Here is a 21798-nt window from a genome sequence, read left to right as displayed (position 1 = left end):
TTAATTGATATCCACCACAAAATCAGCAACTTAAGAAATTAAGATCACTCAATCACGAAAATTCATGTATTTGACAAAATCTGCAACTGTTACGAGACTATGCTGCTCCAACATCCATGCTTGTGTACTAGCCAAGCTAAATGATGACAGGTGTGGCTCTCTTATTGGGTTGAGAGAGGATATGGCACAAACAAGATGAGTTTCGACGAAAGGACTTAGACAGTTTGATAATTATGTTTTATTTGAAGAGTTGTATATTAGCTGTACGTGAAGTACGATGATATTGTTGATGCTTTTTAAACTGTTTGATAAAATGACACAAATAAATGTTGCATACATAATCAGCATGCTTATGGGGCTTTTTTGGGTTGCTGGGAATAGGCAACAAGAAAATGCTGGAATCTGCGTTTTTGGCAAAGGGTTTCTTTAAAGAGAGTGATAGAGAGATTGTGGGGGAGGAGAGAGTAGAAGGAGGGTAATTGAGTATTTTTTTTCATTCAATTAACGGAGAATTAATAAAAATATGAATGGAGGGATTGCTTTTTGTACCGCCAAAAATCATAGAGATAAATTATTTAATTTTAAAAGTAGAGAAATAAAAGGGTTAAATTAAAAAAAAAAAAATGCGGATAGCTAAGCTTAGACGAAAGCGCAGCGTTTTGGGGGCGCTCTGCAGCTCCGGCCTTCCAATTCCGCCAGAAAATTATTAGTTTATTTATTTACTAACTGCCAGTATATTTGTTTTTTTATTAACCTGTGATTTTATATAAATTGCATTACTGTATAATTTCTCCACTGTCTTGCCGTTTTTAACGGTAATCAAGGATGATAATAGCTCAAATTTTAATAAATATTTTATTTTATTAAATTTTAATAAAAAAAATTTAAATAATATATAATTAAATTTATGATGAGTTTGATTTTAAAATTTAATATGTGTGATGAATTTATATTTTATATATTAGTTATTTATTTTTTTAATTTATTTATATAAATATTTAATTAAATATAAAAAATATATATATTTTTAATAATATTTATAAATTTTTTTATATTTTATTTTATATAAAATAAAATAAAAATATTTTTTAAAAATTTAAAATATAAATTATTAATAAAAATAATTTTTTATATAAATTATTAATTAAATATATAAAATTAAATAATTTTAAATATTTTTTAGATAATAATAATTAAATTTAAAATAAATTTAAATTTTAAAAATTTTAATTAAATTCGAGTTTTAAATAAATACAAGCCCGTTTGCCATCCCTACCGGTGACGAGCAACTTATTCTAGAGATATCAAAGCCCTAATCCCTAAAAACACAAAAAGAAGTTCAGTCTCGAGAAAATGCCTAGACGCCAACTTCCTAAAAAGGGACAGCAACCGATCAATGTGGTCGCAATTGACAGTAGTGACGACGAGGAAGAAGGCGTAACGGTCGTTCCGACCAGTAAAAAATCTTCATCGTCGAACACAAAACCAATATCACAGCCACAACCGAACCCGAACCCGACCCCTGAAGCAATCGGGCTAACACCGGCGACGCCAAACGTTCCAAGTCTCGACTGCCGCAGTTTCTGGAAAGCTGGGGCATATGTTGTGGGGCCCACAGCCAGAGCCACTCCTCCTCCAGGTCAAAACGCTTCGTCCCCATTTTTTTTTTTTTTTTACTTCGCTTATCTATAATGTTCTAAAGTGCTTATGTGGAATCGTTGCTTTTTTCCCCTCTTAATTTACAGGTGAATTAGAGCATGCACGAGTTCATCCGAAGTTTCTTCATTCAAATGCAACTTCGCATAAATGGGCTTTTGGAGGTAATTCTTTTGTTATTTTTATTACTACTACTACTCTTTTAGTTGATAAAACAGAAGAACAAAGCTTAATTTTATTTGTTTATCATGCGTCGTTAATTGAATTGAAATTAATTTTAACCTAGGAAGAAAATGCTTCAAAATGGGTCTGTAATGGACTTCAAATACTATTGGCTTGAGAGTTGTATGAAGTTGTTGGTTGCTATTCATGATATTTTGGGTTGCCTTGGTTGTGGAAGGCAAAGGTTTTCTAAAACAACGATAATGTGTGAACTACACTTGTTTGTGAGTGAAAATTAAAACATTAAAATGACATACAGTACAGAGTACCCGACGACTAAATACATGAAGATTAAAGTATGAGTTAGAGCAGCTCAGTATGCATTTCAAGTTTTTGATATGTTCTGATTCTTCATTCGTCTTGATGAAAATATTTGATTGGTTCACTGACTACTACTGGTCACCACAATCACTAGCTGCTGTTGGCCAATCTGTGTGCAGTTAGCATCATGCTTTTACCTTCTCTCTCGTAGTGAAATTTTATCTTCTATTCTAGTAAATTAAAATCAGTGGAAGAATATGGAGTCCAGACATTATTGTGTTCTTATTTGTAGAACAACACACACACACACACACACACACACACACACACACACACACACAATAAAAAGACTTGTAGTTGACTTTTAATGTTACAGCCAAACAGTAAAAAATAATTCAGTTTCTTAGAAAATATTTCCACCAAGAAGTTATTTTCTATGGAACAAATAGGGCATACATTTTGAAAGATTTGATAGCATTTATTTGACCACTTATGTGGCACATATAATTATTTTCCTCAATGTACATATATGCGTAATGTCAATTTTTTTCCTCTCAATGTATATGTATGTGTAAATATCAGAATGCTCTATAATACATAAATAATGATGGATATCATGTATTTACTGTGATTTTTTGTCCTTTTCTTTTTTTTTTTTTTTTTGCATTTGTTGGCAGCAATTGCTGAGCTACTGGATAATGCCGTTGATGAGGTATCAATCAAGTAAAGTTTCATTAATGTTTTACTGATGAATTAATAATAATATTATTATAATATGTGATACAGTTAAGTGTTTTTGTGTTATTTTTTGGAATCTATTGCAAATCAGTTTTTCAAGTTCTCTTCACAACATGTATTAGGTGAAGAATTTTACTTCAAAGCTTAAGTTTCTTATTGGTTTTTTGGGTGGAGTATAGGCCTGTGGAACCACGAAGCAAAAAGTTTAGTGGTTGTGCATATGTTAGCCAATAACTGGATTTTATGAACTTTTATTGAGGGAGATCCCTAGGATTGCTAAAGAATCATTGTGCCACAATTTAGTCCCTTATATGAAGTTCTAAGTCTTGCATAACTGAAGGTTCTATGTCTTTGTTCCCCTTTGTCTTCCTCTTGTTTAATGAAGTTCTCTTTCTTGGATAGCAATAGCACAGTATGTTATCTCAACCATTCACAGTTGTTGCAAGTGGGTCTGATTTCCCTCACTTTCTTGGGCTTCACTATTATTTATCCAAGCTTGAGATGTTTTATATGGTAGCTTGGTCATTTTCATTTTGCAATCTGGCTTTTTGGTAATGATCACCATAGTTGCTTGCAAGCTGCACTGTCATGTTTGTTGCTTTTGTTCTTGGTTATTTGTTTTCACTGTCTTCTTAGACGCTTCTTAGTCGCTTCGGTCTTTGGTTATTTTTAAGGAAAAGATGAAATAGTTGATAGGATTTGGTGATTTCTATAATTGGAGTCGCTCCTCTCTCTTGGTTGGATTTGTGTGTTTTGAGTGGCAGTGGTCGTGTTTGGGTATGTATCTAGCTGCATCCTTCAATATAGTTCAAGGGGAAGTTCTGAGAAGCAATCTAGCAAGAGAAAGTTGCAATCAATTTCTTGTGGGTGTGTGTACAATACAATGATAACTTATTCCATTTAAATTAGTTTCTTGTAAAAACTTCCAAACTCCATATCCTGTTCTTGGAAGATTTATACATGACTATGAGACCACAGTATTCCTACTGGAGTAATAACTTTAGGAAAAAAATCTTGAACACATGAAAGAAAAGAAAATTTGTTAAGGGAAGGGATGATGCATCTTTAGCAAATATTTGTAGGAGGAAAATAGGCAGCAGAATTACAAACCTTTATAGTTTATTATAATTATTCATGCTTCCCCAACTTCTTGTTTCTGTTGGAATGGGTAGTCTATATCTTTCTTTGTTATCTCAGCTGAGGGTATTGGACAGCTTTCATTAGGGAACGATATATTCTGGCTATGAATTAGATGAACAAGTCCAACAAGTTACTCTGATAAGTTAATTGTGTAAGCTGCATTTATGTGTCTGCTTATGCTTTCAGATTCATAATGGTGCAACCTTTGTGAAGGTTGATAAAATTGATATCATGAAGGACAACTCTCCTGCTTTACTTTTCCAAGGTATGTATACATATGCATCAACTGCTACTAATTGATAATTGGATGTGTTTTCATGCTTATGCTTTTATTGATTATGGAAGCCATAATTTCTGATGTTCTTGACAGATGATGGTGGTGGAATGGATCCTGATTCTATCCGGAAATGCATGAGCTTGGGTTATTCTTCAAAAAAATCGAACAAAACAATTGGACAATGTAACTGTTATAGTTTACAGAATAGTTTATCTTTTTTCACTGCATTCTGCATGATTGTTCCACTTTATATGATTATTCTCTCTCTTTCTTGTGTGGTGTTTTTGCCTCTTTGCTTTGTCCCTCAAATTATCAATTATGGTTGAAAAGGAATGCTTGCGTACATATGTATATTTGGCATGATTTCTTGGACCAAACATGTGGTTATCAATTTCCAAAAGGATATTGATGCTTAAAAATTTAAAGTTAATATTTATCTAGTGGGCCTTGAATGTTTCTTGAGGATGTCAATTTGCATTTTGCATGATTGTTCCACATTATGTGATTACTCTCTCTCTCTCTCTCTCTCTCTCTCTCTCTCTCTCTGGTGTTATTTTTTGCATTTTGGCTTTGTCCCTCCAATTGTGGTTGAAAAGGACTGCTTGTGCATATGTGCATGTTTGGCATGATTTCTTGGGCCAAATATTTAGTGATAACTTTCTGGAGGGATATTCATGCTTAAAACTCTGAAACTAGCATTGTGTAGTAGGCCTTAAATGCAGTTAGGCAGTCTCAGATCTAAGGTTGAATCTGACAGAACTGAGCTTATTCAAGTGTATTCAAGTCTTAAATGTTCTGATACATTGATAGCCTGAAGTGGAAATCTAATATAGGGAAGGAGTTGGGATTTATATTTTTCAGGGAGCGGCCTTGGCGGGTTTGGGTTGGAATCTTGGAAAGGTGATGTGAGAAACTTATGTGGTTGGTACTAGGAGTTGAGACGGAAGGACTGAAGAACTGTAAAATCTTTATTTGCATGATATTTGGAGACTTGTGATGATAACAGTGTGCCTTCATGAAACTGTATTTGACATTATTGTACTTCCACATGCCGTGGGGTAGTTTGGACTTTGCAGTGTTCATGAAGACCCTATATTTGGTTACTTGATTTGCTCTTATGCCTTTCAGTTTCCTCCATGACCATTAGTCATATAGCTAGCGAACCCTAACCCTAACCATATTGCATAATAGACAAGAACATTGAAAGGAGCAAACAAAGAGGAAAAACAAAAACAAGCTGAATTTTCTGGTTGCACAACTAGGAAATTAACTACAAATAAACTTGTTGTGATGCGTCCCTCATGGGTTCTGCAGGGAGGTCTTGGATGTTATATATATGGGTTTGCAAACCTCTCATTATGAGTTAGCTTTTGAGGTGGAGTTAGGCAGGTTCACGTCATTTGGAATCAGAGTCTCACTCTGTATGGGTCAGTGGGCCATGTATAAAGGTTCCTTGGCGTTCTTCGGGAGAGGTCGGGGTGAACGAGTCATAACTCTGGTTGCTTCATGAGGACGTTCAGTCTAAAGGGTTCGGGAATGATGCGTCCCCCATCGGTTTTACAAGGAGGTCTTGGGTGTTATATATATGGGTTTTCAAACCTCTCATTGTGAGCTAGCTTTTGGAGTGGAGTTAGGTAGGTTCAGATTATGTTCTTTTACTTAAGAAGCCTGCTTCCAACTAAATATGGAAGCCTTATATGTAACATAAAATCCTAATAGGATTAGGTCTAGAACATAAAACCTAATAGAAATAGATCTTTGTCCATCTAAATGAAGTCAAATCTTAGCTGTCCAAAATAATATAGCCAAAAAATCAAGAAAATAAATCAATAACCCTGATTTTAAAACTGCTACAGGAGTGTGAGAAGTGATAGGTTACAGAAATGTGAAATAGTAAAAAATTCTAAATTTTTGCTCCTGTATCAATTAATTAATTTCGTAGGATTTAGCAGGTGAATGAGAAAAGCTTGGTTGTGGCCTTTTAAATTAGTTCTATTACATCATTCCCACCTCAGAGAAACTGATTTGGACACAAAAAATTGAAGGGAAACAACTTGGCTTGCTGAATATAGGCTTTTATTAATCTTTTTATGAGCAAAAAACCATTATGTAGGTTTCTTCTAAGGTGGTTGTTGAGATAGGTGGCAATGCAAAATTGCAGATACATTTTCTTGGGATATTTACTGCAATTGCACAAAAGTTTGTTTATTCCGCTTTGCTTGCATTCAATTCCTTTACTTTGCATGTCTGAAGGGCTTGTATGTTTCCAGATGGTAATGGATTCAAGACAAGTACCATGCGATTAGGTGCTGATGTTATTGTTTTCAGTCGTACCTCTCGTGCAAGGTACTGTTTTGTTTACCACTCTTTGGCTTGTGCAACATGGTTCATGGTGCAGCTGAATTTATGTGCTTTATGGATTGTTCTATTGCTTGTTCTTTCTTTGCTTCTCTTTCTTTTGGAATTATATCTTCTTTGTGTATACACACGCACTCACACATACTTACATACTTGTATACTCACTTGGGTAAGCAGATAAAGTTTCATAATAAAAATTTACCTTTGGTTTGAAATATTAGAAGTATTTGGTGAAATATTAGGAGCACTCTTTCCCTCTTTAAATACACTGCTGCTGGGTGTTCTCTTTCAGTGGCATTTTTGTGAGAAAAGCATAATGTAATTGGAACTTTGGTTTCTTGGACACTGTTATTAATTCAAGGGAATCCAGAGCACATCCAATTTATATCCATGCACATTTTTCCTTTGTTGACATGCATCTGTCTGCTGTAAATTATGCTTTCTTTCAGAAACCTTACAATTTATATTGACATTTTCATCATCATGGATAAAGTATCTCATTTGAGGAAACAAGGGCAAACTGCGTGCCACTAGTGAAATCCAAGTTTTGATTTTTTTAATACTTATTTTCTTTTGTTCTTGTGCCGTTTAGCAAGGCTACTCAGAGTGTTGGCCTTTTATCCTATACTTTTTTGCGGAAAACCGGGCAGGATGATGTTATTGTTCCTATGGTAATTCTTCCTATTCATAATGTATAACTTTGGTTTAAAGGATGTCTTAAGTTGTTGATTCTGACCGCAACTTTTGGTTTTACTTATATTTCAGATAGATTTTGATATTTCTGGCCATTGGGCAGAACCAATAATTTTTAGCTCACAGGATGATTGGTCTTCCAACTTGACATCAATCCTTGAATGGTCTCCTTTCACATCAAAGGACAAGATCTTGGAACAGGTTTGTTGAATTAGTCCCAAGTTAAATTGTTTGGTGAATCTTGAAGTATTACTAAGGAGGATACTGTCTGCAACACCACCAGCAGACTATATGGATAATTGGATATTGTCCACTTGAAATTGTGGAACTAGAAGACCTGCTGTATAATTCTAACTTGCACTAAATAAATTTTTAACTCTTCTATTAAAATTCTATTTTGATTGGGCCTTCTTTTAAGATCATAATATTGGGCCATTCCTTGAAGTCCTATCTAGGCTGGTTTTTTCAACTTTCTTTTTTATATGAAGTGCTATCAATCCATTCATATAATATCTTTCATGTTTTACAAAATTATTATGGAATTATTTTGTATTTTTTTAATAAATAGTTATTTTAGGTATGTAGGCTACTAGTATATTACATAACCAGTTAGATTGTTGTCACGCCATTAATTCGAGTCATTTTGCTTTTTTTTTTTTCCACAAAAACTCACTGTAATTGTTTGATTTTGATACACTGCCAGTGCCACCATGATAGATAGCATGATCAATGTTGTTATTTCGCAATTCATTTTCTTGAAAAAAGCTAGAACATGTTATTTGGGATGCAATAGTAGAATTTTTTATATAGGAAAGGATTTTCCTGCTAGTGGCTTTTACTTATCTGTACCGAGCACCAAGTGAGACGCTTGGTGTGACAATAATAACCTTACTAACTTTACTTAAGTGCAACTTTACCATTCTGTTATGTTATGTTATGTTTTATTCTTCCCTTGGTGTGACAATAATAACTTTATTAACTTTACTAAATTACAATTTGCCATTCTCTTATGTTACATTCTTTTTGTTATTACTAGTATCCTTAAAGTTCCTAAAGAGGAAAATAGTATTGGCATGTTCCCCATGGTACTTACAAGCACATTTGTTTTTTCCTTGGATATTTCCTATTATGAAGCAAATCAGTATGATGAACATCATGTGAATAGCTTGACTTGGAATCCAATCAGAATATCCTTCTTAGTTTCCTAATTTGTAACTTATTGAGCACATATGATTTTATACAATTGCAAAGGCCACTGACTTGGTGTTATCACTGCTTTTCACATGACACTTTTATCATATGACTTCTAGGACCTTTGTCTAAAGAATCATGCCTTTATAACACCATAATGCTCGACGCCCTCACTGCCTAGTTTAAAATAAAACATTTGAAAACCATTAGATAGTTGCTTGTTTCTATCTTTACATGCTTATTTGCTCACTAATGTGTTCTTGTTCTCTAGTTTGAGGATATTGGGCCACATGGAACAAAAATAATAATATACAACTTATGGCTGAATGATGAAGGCATATACGAATTGAGTTTTGATGATGATGATGAGGTTAGTTGTCCCTTTTTTTTTTCCCCAATTTTGCATCATAATTTGCTTGCTATGATATTTATTTTATGGAACCTGTTGCATTTAAATGTAATATCAACCTTGTATCAAGTCATTCCAAGAGAGGCTTTAACAAGTCAACATCGGTTAGTGGTTTTGGATGTTAAGTTTAAAAACAATTCAAGTAAAGTCAGAAGAAATAGTATAGCTCGAACAAATTGGTGGGAGTTCAAAGGAGTAAAGCAAGTGAAGTTCAAAAATGAGTTTCTCGAGTCCGAAGCATGGAAGCTAGATATGGAGGCCAATGATATGTGGATGCAGATGGCATCAAAGATTAGAGAAGTAGCTAGAAAAGTACTCGGAGAGTCTAAAGGACATGGACCACCCTCAAAAGAGAGATGGTGGTGGAATGAGGAAGTACAAAAGGCAGTGAAGAGAAAAAGGGAATGGTATAAGAAATTACCTAAATGTGATAATAATGAGGCATATGAACAGTACAAGATAGCAAAGAAAGAGGCAAAAAAGGCAGTTAGTCAAGCAAGAGTAAAGGCCTTTGAAAAGTTATATGAGAAGCTTGGAACTAAAGAAGGGGAGAAATATATTTATAGATTAGCAAGGAGGAGAGAAAGGAAATGTCAAGATCTCAATCAAGTTAGGTGCATTAAGGATAAAGAAGGAAAAATGTTGGTGAAAGATGAGGACATTAAAGAAGGATGGAGAAATTATTTTAATGATCTCTTTAATAGTCAAAATGGTAATAGCGTAAATATAGACTATAGAATAATAGAAAAAAATGTGAATTATACTGGAATGATTAGATTTTTAGAAGTAAAGGAAGCACTTAAGAGAATGAAAGTGGGTAAAGCCTGTGGACCCGATGGAATACCAATTGAAGTGTGGAAGTGTTTGGGAGATATGAGAGTGACATGGTTAACTAAATTATTTAATAAGATTCTAAACTCAAAGAAAATGTCTGATGAATGGAGCAGGAGTATTTTAGTATCTATTTTTAAAAATAAGGGAGACATACAGAGTTGCTCAAACTATAGGGGAATTAAACTCATGAGCCATACTATGAAGTTGTGGGAGAGAGTTGTGGAGCATCGACTACGTCATGATAATTCTATCTCTCTCAATCAATTTGGCTTCATGCCCGGTCGTTCAACTTTGGAAGCGATCTTTCTCATTAGAAGCTTGATGGAGAAATATAGAGATGTGAAGAAAGATCTACATATGGTTTTTATTGATTTGGAGAAGGCTTATGATAGGGTTCCAAGAGATGTCTTATGGAGTGTGTTAGAACAAAAGAGGGTATCTATTAGGTACATACAAGTGTTGAAAGATATGTATGAAGGAGCAACTACTGTTGTGCGCACAGTGGGAGGGGACACGAGAGATTTTCCGATCTCAATTGGATTACACCAAGGATCAGCTATAAGCCTTTACCTTTTTACATTAGTTTTAGATGAATTGACGAAACATATACAAGAGAGTATTCCTTGGCGCATGATGTTTGCGGATGATATTGTTCTGATAGATGAGACGCGAGAAGGAGTCAATAGAAAGTTAGAGCTTTGGAGAAGTACTCTAGAGTCAAAGGGCTTTAAGTTAAGTAGAACGAAGACAGAATACATGCATTGCAAGTTCAGTGAAGGACAAACTGGTGATAGGGAAGGAGTTAGTTTGGATGGAGTGGTACTGTCCCAAAGTAATCACTTTAAATATCTCGGCTCAGTCCTTCAAGTAGATGGGGGATGTGAGGAGGATGTTAGTCATAGGATTAAAGCCGGATGGTTGAAGTGGAGACGTGCTATGGGAGTTTTATGTGATCGCAAGATTCCTAATAAGTTAAAAGGAAAATTTTACCGTACAGCCATACGACCTGCTATGTTATATGGTAGTGAGTGTTGGGCATTGAAGTAGTCGTATGTGTCTAAGATAAGAGTTGCAGAGATGGGAATGTTAAGGTGGATGAGTGGCCATACTAGACTAGATAAAGTCCGTAATGAGAGTATTAGAGAAAAGGTAGGAGTGGTGCCAATTGAGGATAAGTTGAGAGAAGGGAGATTATGTGGTTTAGTCATGTAAAGCGTAGACATAAGAGGCTCCAGTTAGACAAGTAGAGCACATTAGATTAGAGGATAGAAAGAAAAAAAGGGGTAGACCTAAATTGACTTGGAGAAGACTAGTACAACACGACCTAGAAGCATTACACATTTCTGAGGATTTAACCCAAAATCGTTTAGAGTGGAGAAAGCGAATCCATATAGCCAACCCCAAATTTTTAGGATAAAGGCTTAGTTGAGTTGAGTTGAGTATCAACCTTGTATCAAAAATGTTGTCATTTTGCATATTTGGACACTTCTATGTAGTTAGCTAATTTTTGCTAAGCATTTTGGCTTTGCTTGATAAGAAGCCCCATGATCCTCTTGAATTTTAAGAACCTTAAATATGGTGGACTTCAGAAAACAAATAAGTTTTCTTGACAGCTTATACTTGTTTGACATATATGCAAACTTGCAGCTAAGTATATTTGCTTGACATATTTTGTGCAATCAGAAGTAGTACGCAATATAATCATAGTTACTCATTATGTGTGGTGCACCACACAACTGCACTATATGGATAATTTTGATGAAGAGAGAATTTCATATTGTGAAGAAGGTTCATATTGTGCAGAAAAGGGCAGGAGAAGGCATTAATTGAATTCTTTCAATTTGAGCAAATAAATTTCAAAGTATTTGTGGCTTCATGGATTTTTTTGAGATATAGGTGAATTTAATTCTCATAATTTATTTAAAAGAACTACTTTGTCTCATAATTTTGTAATTTTTTTGATGAAATGAATTTTAACAGATGGTTCTTTTTCTATGCCCCTTTTGTATATGAGGTTGTGCCCTTCCATTGGATTGTTTGAATAAAATCTTATTTTATTAATCTTAAAAAAATCCTAGTGGATTGATGATGTAAAAGACTTATGGAAGAACTTTATTTTGCTATACATAAAAATTTGTTTCATATTTTTGTAATTTTGTTGATGAAATGAATTTCAATGTATGTCCTTTTTGTATGACCCATTTGTTTATGAGGTTCTGCCCTTCCTTTGGCATTGTTTGAATGAAAGCTAATTTTAATAATCTTAAATTTGCATAGTAGATTGATGACTTAAAGTTTGTGCGAGGATTTTATTTGGCCTTTGATCTCAATCGAAGTTTAGCTTGTGATTTCAATTTGTTTCTCTTGGCATTACTATCAACTATGGAAGATTCTGAGTAATAGTGAACCTATTAATATAAAACTAGTTTTTTTTTTTTTTTTTGTTATCTTTATTTGGATGGAACACCAAGAATACTTGACCTTTTTGCAAGTAAGTGTTTAACAAGCAAAAAATTGAATTGCATTTGGCTGGAATTTCTCACCGGAATGCTAGTATGAATATTAAGCAAATGTTGGGTTTGAACAAAAAATTTATAACAGTATTACTTAAGTACATATCTATTTTTCTAATAAAAATACCGTTGTTATCTCCTTCAAACATAATATTCATAATAAGGAGAGTAAACAGCTATTATTGTAAAAATATATCAAGATGAATCCATTTTCTAAGCACTTGGTTGCAAATATGAATATTAAGCAAATGTTGGGTTTGAACAAAAAAATTATAACAGTATTACTTAAGGACATATCTATTTTTCTAATAAAAATATCATTGTTATCTCCTTCAAACATAATATTCATAATAAGGAGAGTAAACAGCTATTATTGTAAAAATAAATCAAAATGAATCCATTTTCTAAGCACTTGGTTGCAAAAAGTTATAGTTCAAGTGCTCTGATACAAATTGGGTGCAAGTTAAAACGTTATTGGTTTTACTATCCCTTTTTCTTTTGATGACATGTGTTCTTAATTAATTAGATATAAGTTTATTTTAGAAGTATTCATTATTCCCTTTTAATCTTTAATGAAGGATATACGGTTGAGGGATGAAGCTAATCGTGGAGGTCAAACAAAACTACACAAAAAAATTGTTGAACTTCAATCTCATATTTCTTATCGCATTCGCTATTCATTGAGGGTGAGCTTTCAAATATGTTGTCTATTTTGTTTCCATTTTTCGTTATTACATTTTGGACATGTGCAAACTATTCTTTCTTCCCTATAGGCTTATGCTTCAATTTTATACCTAAGAAAGTTCACAAACTTCAGCATTCTGTTAAGGGGGAAGCCTGTACAACAGTTTAATATTGCAGATGACTTGAAACACATGAAAATGGTGACATACAGGCCTCAGCTGGGAATAATGGCATCAAAAGAGGTATGATGTATCATTGTATGGTCAAAAGGAAGACCACAAACATTTTATTATTATTATTATTATTATTATTATTATTATTATTATTATCTTTGCCATATTGTTTATGGTAAAATCTGCATAATGCATGTTGAGTTCCTATGAAGACTGAAATGATTATGAAAGCTCTAGTACTCACACTAAAATACTGATTACTGCCATTTGTTTATGGCTTGACCAATTACATTACAACTTAATTTTGCTAAATGTTGAGTTCCTATGAAGACTTAAATGATTATGAAAGCTCTAGTACTCACACTAAAATACTGATTACTGCCATTTGTTTATGGCTTGACCAATTACATTACAACTTAATTTTGCTAACTTGATGGAGGCTACTGTTCAATGAAACAAAAACCAATCTGTATGCATTAGTTATAATCTTGTAGAAAATGTAGGAATAATTATTTGTTATAATGGAAAAACTTAAGAGAAAAAAGGTTTGTTGTATTGTAACTGAGAACGTCTTGATGTTAGACAAAATCTACAAGAAGTCCCCAAAAGGCCATAAGTGATTAGGTGACATAGGATGGCTTGTAGAGCTGATTACTGAAGTTAGATTTGGGGTTTATTTCAAGACCAGAATGAGTATGAATTTAGGTGGACAATGAGACTTGTAGGGGAAGTTTAAGAATCAGAATTAAACAAGAATTAGAGGGTTGTGGGGCTATTTGCAGTGCCAGTTATTCCCTGTGAGCAGTAAAATAAAATGATGCAGGCTTCACAACTAAGGCATAACACAATCTGAAGAAGCATAATTGCTAGAATTTTATATACTGAAATTGAATAATAAGCATTAAAAATATAGGTATTTATAAACTCAAATAATCCTAAACCTTTAAGATAAAGGACTGAAAAACTAATCTCAGTCACCCAAGGCTTTGTACTTCCATTCCCAAAGAAAAGGATTAATTGTTATCTCAAGGCATTAAGGACTTAAATTAGGACTAAAAAATAAAAATGTAGACTCCTAAAGGCATCTGGACAGGTTTTCCAGCAAATCTGAAATTTGCAAAATTACTTGACTTTTAAGTATTGGACCAGTAGCTACTTTATTTAAATAGACATATGAATAAGACTATTGAAGGACTAGAAAGTGTTACATAGTATTGTAAATAAACCCTGTATGACATCTAGACCCTAATTCTGAGTTCCTTGAGTCTTTAAACTTTATTCTTCTTGAGTTTCTTGTCATCTACATCATTATGGCATTGAATAAGCTAAGTTCAAGTAATATACAATACAAGCTGAAGTTGAGCTAGTTGATCTCCGCTTATTTAGGCCCTAAAGCCAGCTCATTCATAGGCTCATGTAAAATTATTCTTTTGGAAACTATCCTTTGAAAATAAATGTTATTGTGAATGATCTTTCCTAAAATTCATATATTCTATCACTTACAACTACATTATGAGAGTAAATTTTAACCTATACATATTCGATAATGGTTTCACTAGCAGTTTAGGGTCTATTCGAACAACCACCCCCACCACCACCACCTCCCCCCCATCAAGGACACCAAACAGCATCAAGAGTTCTCCATATCATATTGGGCAAAAAATACCAAAAAGTAGTTTATAGTTGATGTTTTTTAAGAAACAAGTCAAACTATTGTGTTCTACTTCTCTTTCTCTCACATCTCACTTGTACCAAATGATACTGTTTCCTTTGTCTCTTTCTTCACACTATTAATCCTTGTCACTGTAGCAAATCCAACCATTAAATATAACAAGTGCTTTCAAACAGTTATCACCACCCTCTACCTCCCATCAAGGACACCAAACAGCATCAAGAGTTCTCCATATCATATTCCAACTATAGCTCTCTTCCCATAATTGTTGAGGAAATATGCATGGTGATTGCCATCAAATAAACCAAACTCTTTTTCATGAAAGTCAATTTGCACAGTGGTTATGATATTTGTATTTGCTTGCCTAATGTTGATCCAAAAAGGGAAAAAAAAATGAAAAGCCAAATTGTGAGGTTGAATTGATTTCTTTATCCAACATAAAGGAAAAGAAAAAGCCCATGTAATAGATCTTATATCTAACAAGATTTGGAGATTTGATAATGGTGAGATCCACCAATGGCAAAATTAACCCTGTGAGAAAATGATGAAGCTCTAGATCCATGTGGAAAGCAACGAAGAGAGGGAAAGTATTTATACCTAAAGCTACCTACTTATGAAATTCTTTTTGAATAATCATTAATTTGAAGGTTTGAAAGTGCAAATTCTAGATGAATCTTGGCCATTCTAGTAGGGTTTCTTTTTTGGAGGGTCGGTGGTTACAGAAATATTTGATTAGAAGGCATATGCCCTTGGGCCTTTGGCACTTTTTTTAAAAATTATTTTGTACATTTTAATGGGGATTTGGTGGGTGTTAGGTCGCTGCCGTGGAAACAACCATAGGTTTCATCAAAGAGGCACCTGCTCTTGGAGTTTGTGGATTCAATGTATACCATAAAAATCGCCTGATCAGGGTACGCATTAGTAATATTTTATGTTTCCTTTCATGCCTTCTGATATCCATGAATTTAATTTCACTTGTGTGTTTACTGCTAATGAATTTTGTTTAAAATTTGATTTAAAACTACTATGATCATTTCGAAAGTTAAATAAACACTTTGAGACTTTTCACAGAATAGCGAACTTGTTTTGTGACTAACAAATTGGGTTTGCATTTTTATAGCCCTTCTGGAAAGTCACTGCTGAAGGTTCTTCTAAAGGGAATGGGGCTGTTGGTATTCTACTTTCCTCTGCATTTTTTTTTCTATAATATTCCTTAAATCTCAGTGATTACAACTTTACTGATATATTGCAGGAGTTCTTGAAGCAAATTTTATAGAACCAGCACATGATAAGCAAGATTTTGAGAGGTCGTCAGTTTTTATTCGACTGGAAGCTAAGCTGAAGCAAATACTGATGGACTACTGGTTTGCTACTATTTAGCCCTCTTCTTTCAAGTCTTGAATTTTTCTTTTTGTGGAGTGTTATGTTTGTGCATATGCTCTACTGTCTCTTCATCTTCTTCTTCTTCTTCTTAGTGATAAGAGTTGTCTACTCTTCATTCAAGAATTTAATTCAATACTGCCATTAGAATGCCTTAAGTCACCAGGTGTGCAATGCAATTTTACTATTTGCTATTATTATTACCACTGGTTCAAATATACAAGCATGATAATAAACAAACAGATGGAAATTCTGGACATTCTTGGATAAGAGGCAGTTGTCATGGTTATTTTCTGTTTAATCCATTCAAATGCCTTGCACTCTTACTGTCAGTGTACTGTTTAAGCATAGTGCAGTGGTATTAATTAGTTATGATTATTCTTCCACAATTATAAAATATAGGATGCTTAATGGATACCTTAATGAATCAGTTCTCATGAACTGTTTCTGAATGTACATCTCCAACCTTTGGAAGCTAAAGTATGTTACTCTTTTTGACAGGAACCATCACTGCCATTTAGTTGGATATCAACCTCCTGGTTTGAGGGCGCATAATGCTCTGAAGAAACATAGTGCTAAATCACAGATGCAGTTGCCTGAAGAAGAAATGCATCTAGATCAACCTGTTAATGATCCTTCGGCCAATTTACCACATATGAGCAATGGACAACTTGGAAATGGTGGTCAATCAAATTTGCCTGTGGAAATTCCAATTACAGGTTTTGCAGATGTAAGTGATGCAAGCTTTCCTTATTGCATTTGAGTCAGTTTAATCCACTGTCCTTTGCATCACCAGTCATGAGCATAGGCAGGCTGCAGTTCATTGAGTTTAGTTCTAATCCTTAAAATCTTTGCTGCAGGCACAGCTCTATTAGATGAGTGTGGAGACCCCAGATAGCAACCTGATACTAGCATAAGGTTGAACCAGTAGTTATTTGATGAAAAATGAGTAGATTGAGAAGCTAGTATAATGTGAGGCTAGCTAAAAGTTAAACCAGATGTTAATGACACTAGAATCGAAATAGAAGCAATTTGATTTATAGTTCATACTTCACAAGCAGAAAAGGAGATGCAGAACCCTAGGTTCTCACATCTAGAATGCCAAGAACCAGGTTTGCCTTTGTAGAGGCTACGACCTTGTAAAGAGAAATAAAACAGAAAATTGCCAAACAACCCTACAGGAAAATAAAATTTACTTATTAGATCTCCTACTACCAAAACAGCTAAAGGAAGAATTGTAGTTGTGAATAGGTTCATCTCTCCTAGACTGGCTTGTGTCACAAGTAGAACTTGAGCTATGCCTATTGGCAATGCCTGTTCACTATTATCAATATTTTGATGGATTATCTCGTCTGTTTTTAATCAAATATTGATATCATTATGGATGAGCAATAATGCTGCTTCACTTTTGTATCTGTAATAATGTTACTAATTACAATTCATGGCTGAATGCCTTCTCTTTTTTTGTTAGGGATTATATAATGAAGTTATATCTGAAGATGGTCGAGGTTCAATATCTGTTGAACTGATTTGTGAAGAGAATATACAACTTTTTATGAGGTAGATTATTTTTTATTTTCAATATTGCTATTCTGAATTATTATGCCATTTGTTGATCCATCATACCTTTATAATTGCTAGGATTTGCATGCTTGTTTGTGAACTTTTTGTACCAATGTTCCAATTCAAAAGTTGAATATGCCTGTTTCCAAAGGAAGAGAAACTTTTTTGCTCTTGGGCAGTAGTGGCAAAAGAATGGCAGAATTATATTTCAGGATCAACATCCGATAGTTGGGACTATTTGACTATTTGGGATTTCTTATTTTGTGAAGAGGAGGAAAAGTTTATTGAGAGTGGAAAAAATGAATTGATGTAAGACACAGTATTAGGCATGTGAAATGATGTAAGACACATTAATGCACCAGCCTACAAATTCTTTTATGGTGGGCATATGTCAAATAATTGATGAGTTTTAAGCAAGAAGGGAGTCAAGTGTAAGAAATTGAAATAAATTATTAGAGTGAGAAAAGAAAAGAAACTGGAAGCTGTCTGGGAGCTTTTCTAAACAATAACTCAAGGTGCTATAGCAACTGAGAGAAGGAGAAGTAGAAGCAGTAGCAAAGTGAAAGGAGAAGAAGAGAGAAAAATAGGGGAGAGATATATGGTAAGCACAAAGCCTTTCAAATCAAATGCTCAAAATTGTATTATAAACCTAATGATACATTATAATTAGAATGGGTCTCTGGATGAAGGAAACGTGTACAGCCTCTATAGTGGAATGTACATACGACTCTGAAGATCGTAAAGGATACTCAACCAAGGTAGGATAGAGAGAGGGAGAGAGCCCTGGAACTCATATGTAATGGCCTCAGACTCTTAATATGCTACCTAGATACATAAGGAGTCGGCCCCATTCACTCTGGTCTAATTATGTCATTACCAAGTCATTTTGAAGTAACTTAAACCCAATAACTGGATCAAACAGGACACTTTCTCCAATCATGCTTCACTGGAAGCAGTCGGATTGCATTGGCAGAATGTTGAAAGAGTCACTAGAGTAGCCTCCAAGGGGCAATGCTATTGCCATGGTACATTTGTTATGAAAACCCGGGAGTAGGTGACAAAGATATCACCCTGTTGACTAAATGACAAATAAATGATTAGAATAGACCAGGAAATTAGTTATTATAGCTTAGGGAGTATGGGTATGGAAGCGAGGCAAGAATCCGAGTGCTTCATGTTTCCGCCGACTAGTTTGAATCGGAACGTCTCTGTAAGAAGGGATCGGAAGACCTTCCCTTGAAAGGAAAACCAGTCGGACGAACCACTCGTAAGCCCTAACTGATTAACAAACCCATCCAATCATAGTTGGAGATGGTCAGATTCGTAAAACAACTTGATTAAACCATGATATAGTCGTCAAGTGATTGGGACAGCCCACTTGCATACACTTTACACGTGTTGGATAGACATTAGTTCCCTAATTCTATAAATACAGGCCTTCCTTCCATAGTAAGGCAGACCTCTTTCAGGCCATATTATGCCATAATTGTACCATCCTCAAACCCCTAGTTCAACCGACAATTCACATTGACCCAAACACGTCATCGTCTCACAAGCTTACCTAAACAAGGTTATCACCTAAGAAAAATAACTAATTACATAGGTAATAAGGGAGATTTAGTTAATCCTACTACTATGATTAGGAATCCCAAACACAAACCATTTTAGGGTTCAGATCAATAAATGAGAATTCATATTTAGGGTGTAGAAATAGAGTGGAATGGAAATCTACTTCTTGACATAGAGCAGAGATAAAGAACGAATAGCTTTTAAAGTTTACCGAAGTGATTGGGAAAGGAATCCACATTCAAGCACATAGTTTTCACATTATAGTTTAACTTTGGTGAAATATTATGGTAGACAGAGCACAAGCTTTGTACGTAGATTCCATTTGGCTTTGTTTCACAGAAAATAGTCCGTAGAAATATTTTCAGGCAAACATTTCATAGAACTATCCTATTTACCATTGTTTGGTTGCAATACTGAAAATTAGTTTGAAATTATTTTCTCATTTTTGGAATATACAGAAAAATATTTTTCTATAAGAACATATTTTTCTGTTTATTTATTAAAATCTTTGGGAAAAGATTTAAAAAAAAATATCGCTGGCAATCAATGACAGCCAGGATCGGACAGTGATATCCAAGGATAACCAGTGATAGTTGGACTAATGAGCACGTGTTCATGTGGTTACCTTAATAGATATATTTCCTTTTACTGACATCTCCCTTATTTCTGTATCCAATTTTTTTTTTTTTTTAATTTTATGGAGGTTGGCTTGATTGTTATTAGGTTGCTATTGCTGAATTGTATCCAATGACTATCTTCTCCAGGTGTGAGGAATACAGGCAAAAGGAGACCGAGTTAAAACAAGTGGTAGGTATCTTGAAGCTGGAAATCATAACCTTTAGCAACATTTGATAAATGTTTACAGTAATGACGAGATATGGTTGTGTTATTGGTGGTCAAATATTAGGTAACCGAATTAGAGAGAGAGTTGGAGCAGGCCAAGAGGAAGCGTGCTCAGCTTGCTGCGCACCTGGAGACTAAAAAGAAACAGAAGACAATGAAACAGCAAACTGAGGAAGTTTCATTGTGCTAGTTTTTAAGCCTTCAGCAAGCATCGAACAATGCCAAACTGATGTTCTTTCAAGAACACCAACTAAAAGAACCAAGTTCAAAGTGGCTAATTTTTTTTCCAAAAAGAAAATGAAGGAAAAAATCATAAAAATCATTGTCGTATTTTATTAGGAAATTCTTCTGTTGACCTGTTTTGGAAATGGGTCAAGATCAGTTGTGTTGCCCACTTTTCTAGGTTGCCTTAGAGATATGATGGTGGTTTTGGCCACTCCAATCCAATGTATAGATATAATGGTGGTTTTGGCCACCCCAATCCAATGTATAGAAACATTAAAATATTCGGTATATATGTGAATGATGACATCTTCTATCAGCTTGTGTTGGTTGAACTCCCATCAAGTATCATTAGATTCCACAGTGGGAATTTGTTGCAACTTATGATCAAAATCATTCTGTGATTTTCATAGGCTGAGCCAGTCTTCTAACTGCATGTTTTAAAGTAAAGACTTGATTGATTAAAAAAGTATAAAGCATATTTCAAAGTAAAGACTTGATTGATTAAAGAAGTATTAAAGCATATTTTAATGAAAAGAATTAATTGATTAAAGAAGTATAAAGAATTAATATATATATATTCATTAGATAAAATAAGAAAAATCGTTCTCTCTCTAGTTTTTCTAGAGAGAGAAATTTTCTCTGAAGGAAAACTCCTTTTTCCTTCTCTCGGATTGTAGTCGAGCATTTCCGGTGACTTTCCCTTGCCCTCTAGACGAGGGATGGCGGTTCTCTCCGACTTGGTGAATCCTTTATAGGTATAGGTTGTACAGTTTTGGGTTTTGTTTCGTTTTGCAAATCCTGAGGTCCTATCGATGGCATTAGCTTGGTGTTTGGTTTTGGTGCAAGGAGAGGTTTTAAGGAAGACGTCACAGGGATGGAGTGCTAAAGTTGATATTGAGTTTATTGGTTGTCCATGGCTAGATGAGATTGAGATGCCATGGTCCTTACTCTCCTTCTCTTCCACGCAAAGCCAGAAGCTTGGAGTTCTTTTCTACCGAGAGATGCTTCGCTTGGTTGCATGGGTGTCGAGATCTATGGCTTTGGATCTTTGGATGGTTTGGCCTTTGGCCTTTTCTTGCTTTTGCAGTTGCTCTTTCTTTTTTCATGTCTCCGATGGTTTGCTATTGCCTATACCGATGATGGCGTTGTGCTTGATAGATTCTCTGGTTGTTTGCTTGGAGTCCTTAGATCTAGAGTTTGGCAGCTGAGTATTCTGAGCTTTATCATTCTGGGCCTGTGCTTGATAGGATTTGTTTATATTTCTAAGCTTTGTGCCTTTGTTCCTTGTAATCTTGCCCATTTGAATTTTAATGCAATGTATTTGCAATTTCAAAAAAAAAATAAAAAATAAGAATTAGAGGGCCTAAACCCACTTAGAAGATAAAATGCTACATGAA

General features: G+C 34.4%; 1 protein-coding gene across 3 annotated transcripts; it reads left to right on the top strand.

Moving 5' to 3' along the window:
• The first annotated feature begins 1267 nt into the window (after positions 1–1267).
• LOC110668511 (protein MICRORCHIDIA 2) lies at positions 1268–20717 on the top strand. Of its 3 annotated transcripts, none has more exons than XR_009144856.1 (18): positions 1268–1639; positions 1746–1820; positions 2817–2851; positions 4204–4282; positions 4388–4477; positions 6565–6640; positions 7245–7323; positions 7418–7546; positions 8808–8906; positions 12871–12978; positions 13066–13218; positions 15637–15732; positions 15942–15993; positions 16074–16185; positions 16703–16931; positions 17673–17761; positions 20057–20140; positions 20241–20301. XR_009144856.1 is itself a non-coding variant. In XM_058138106.1 (18 exons), the coding sequence occupies exons 1-18, from the start codon at positions 1354–1356 to the stop codon at positions 20364–20366; spliced, it is 1956 nt and encodes a 651-aa protein (XP_057994089.1). In that variant the 5' UTR covers positions 1268–1353; the 3' UTR covers positions 20367–20717. The 3 variants fall into 3 exon arrangements, 1 of the variants encoding a protein (XP_057994089.1); XR_009144857.1 differs by lacking the exon at positions 20241–20301 and adding an exon at positions 17062–17119 and having other exon boundaries at positions 20098–20140; XM_058138106.1 differs by having other exon boundaries at positions 20098–20140; positions 20241–20717.
• The last annotated feature ends 1081 nt before the right edge of the window (positions 20718–21798 follow it).

This window comes from Hevea brasiliensis, chromosome 16 (assembly GCF_030052815.1).
Source record: "Hevea brasiliensis isolate MT/VB/25A 57/8 chromosome 16, ASM3005281v1, whole genome shotgun sequence".
NCBI lineage: Eukaryota > Viridiplantae > Streptophyta > Magnoliopsida > Malpighiales > Euphorbiaceae > Hevea > Hevea brasiliensis.
The sequence above is the reverse complement of the archived record's forward strand: the minus strand, read 5'-3'. Positions and strand labels throughout refer to the sequence as shown.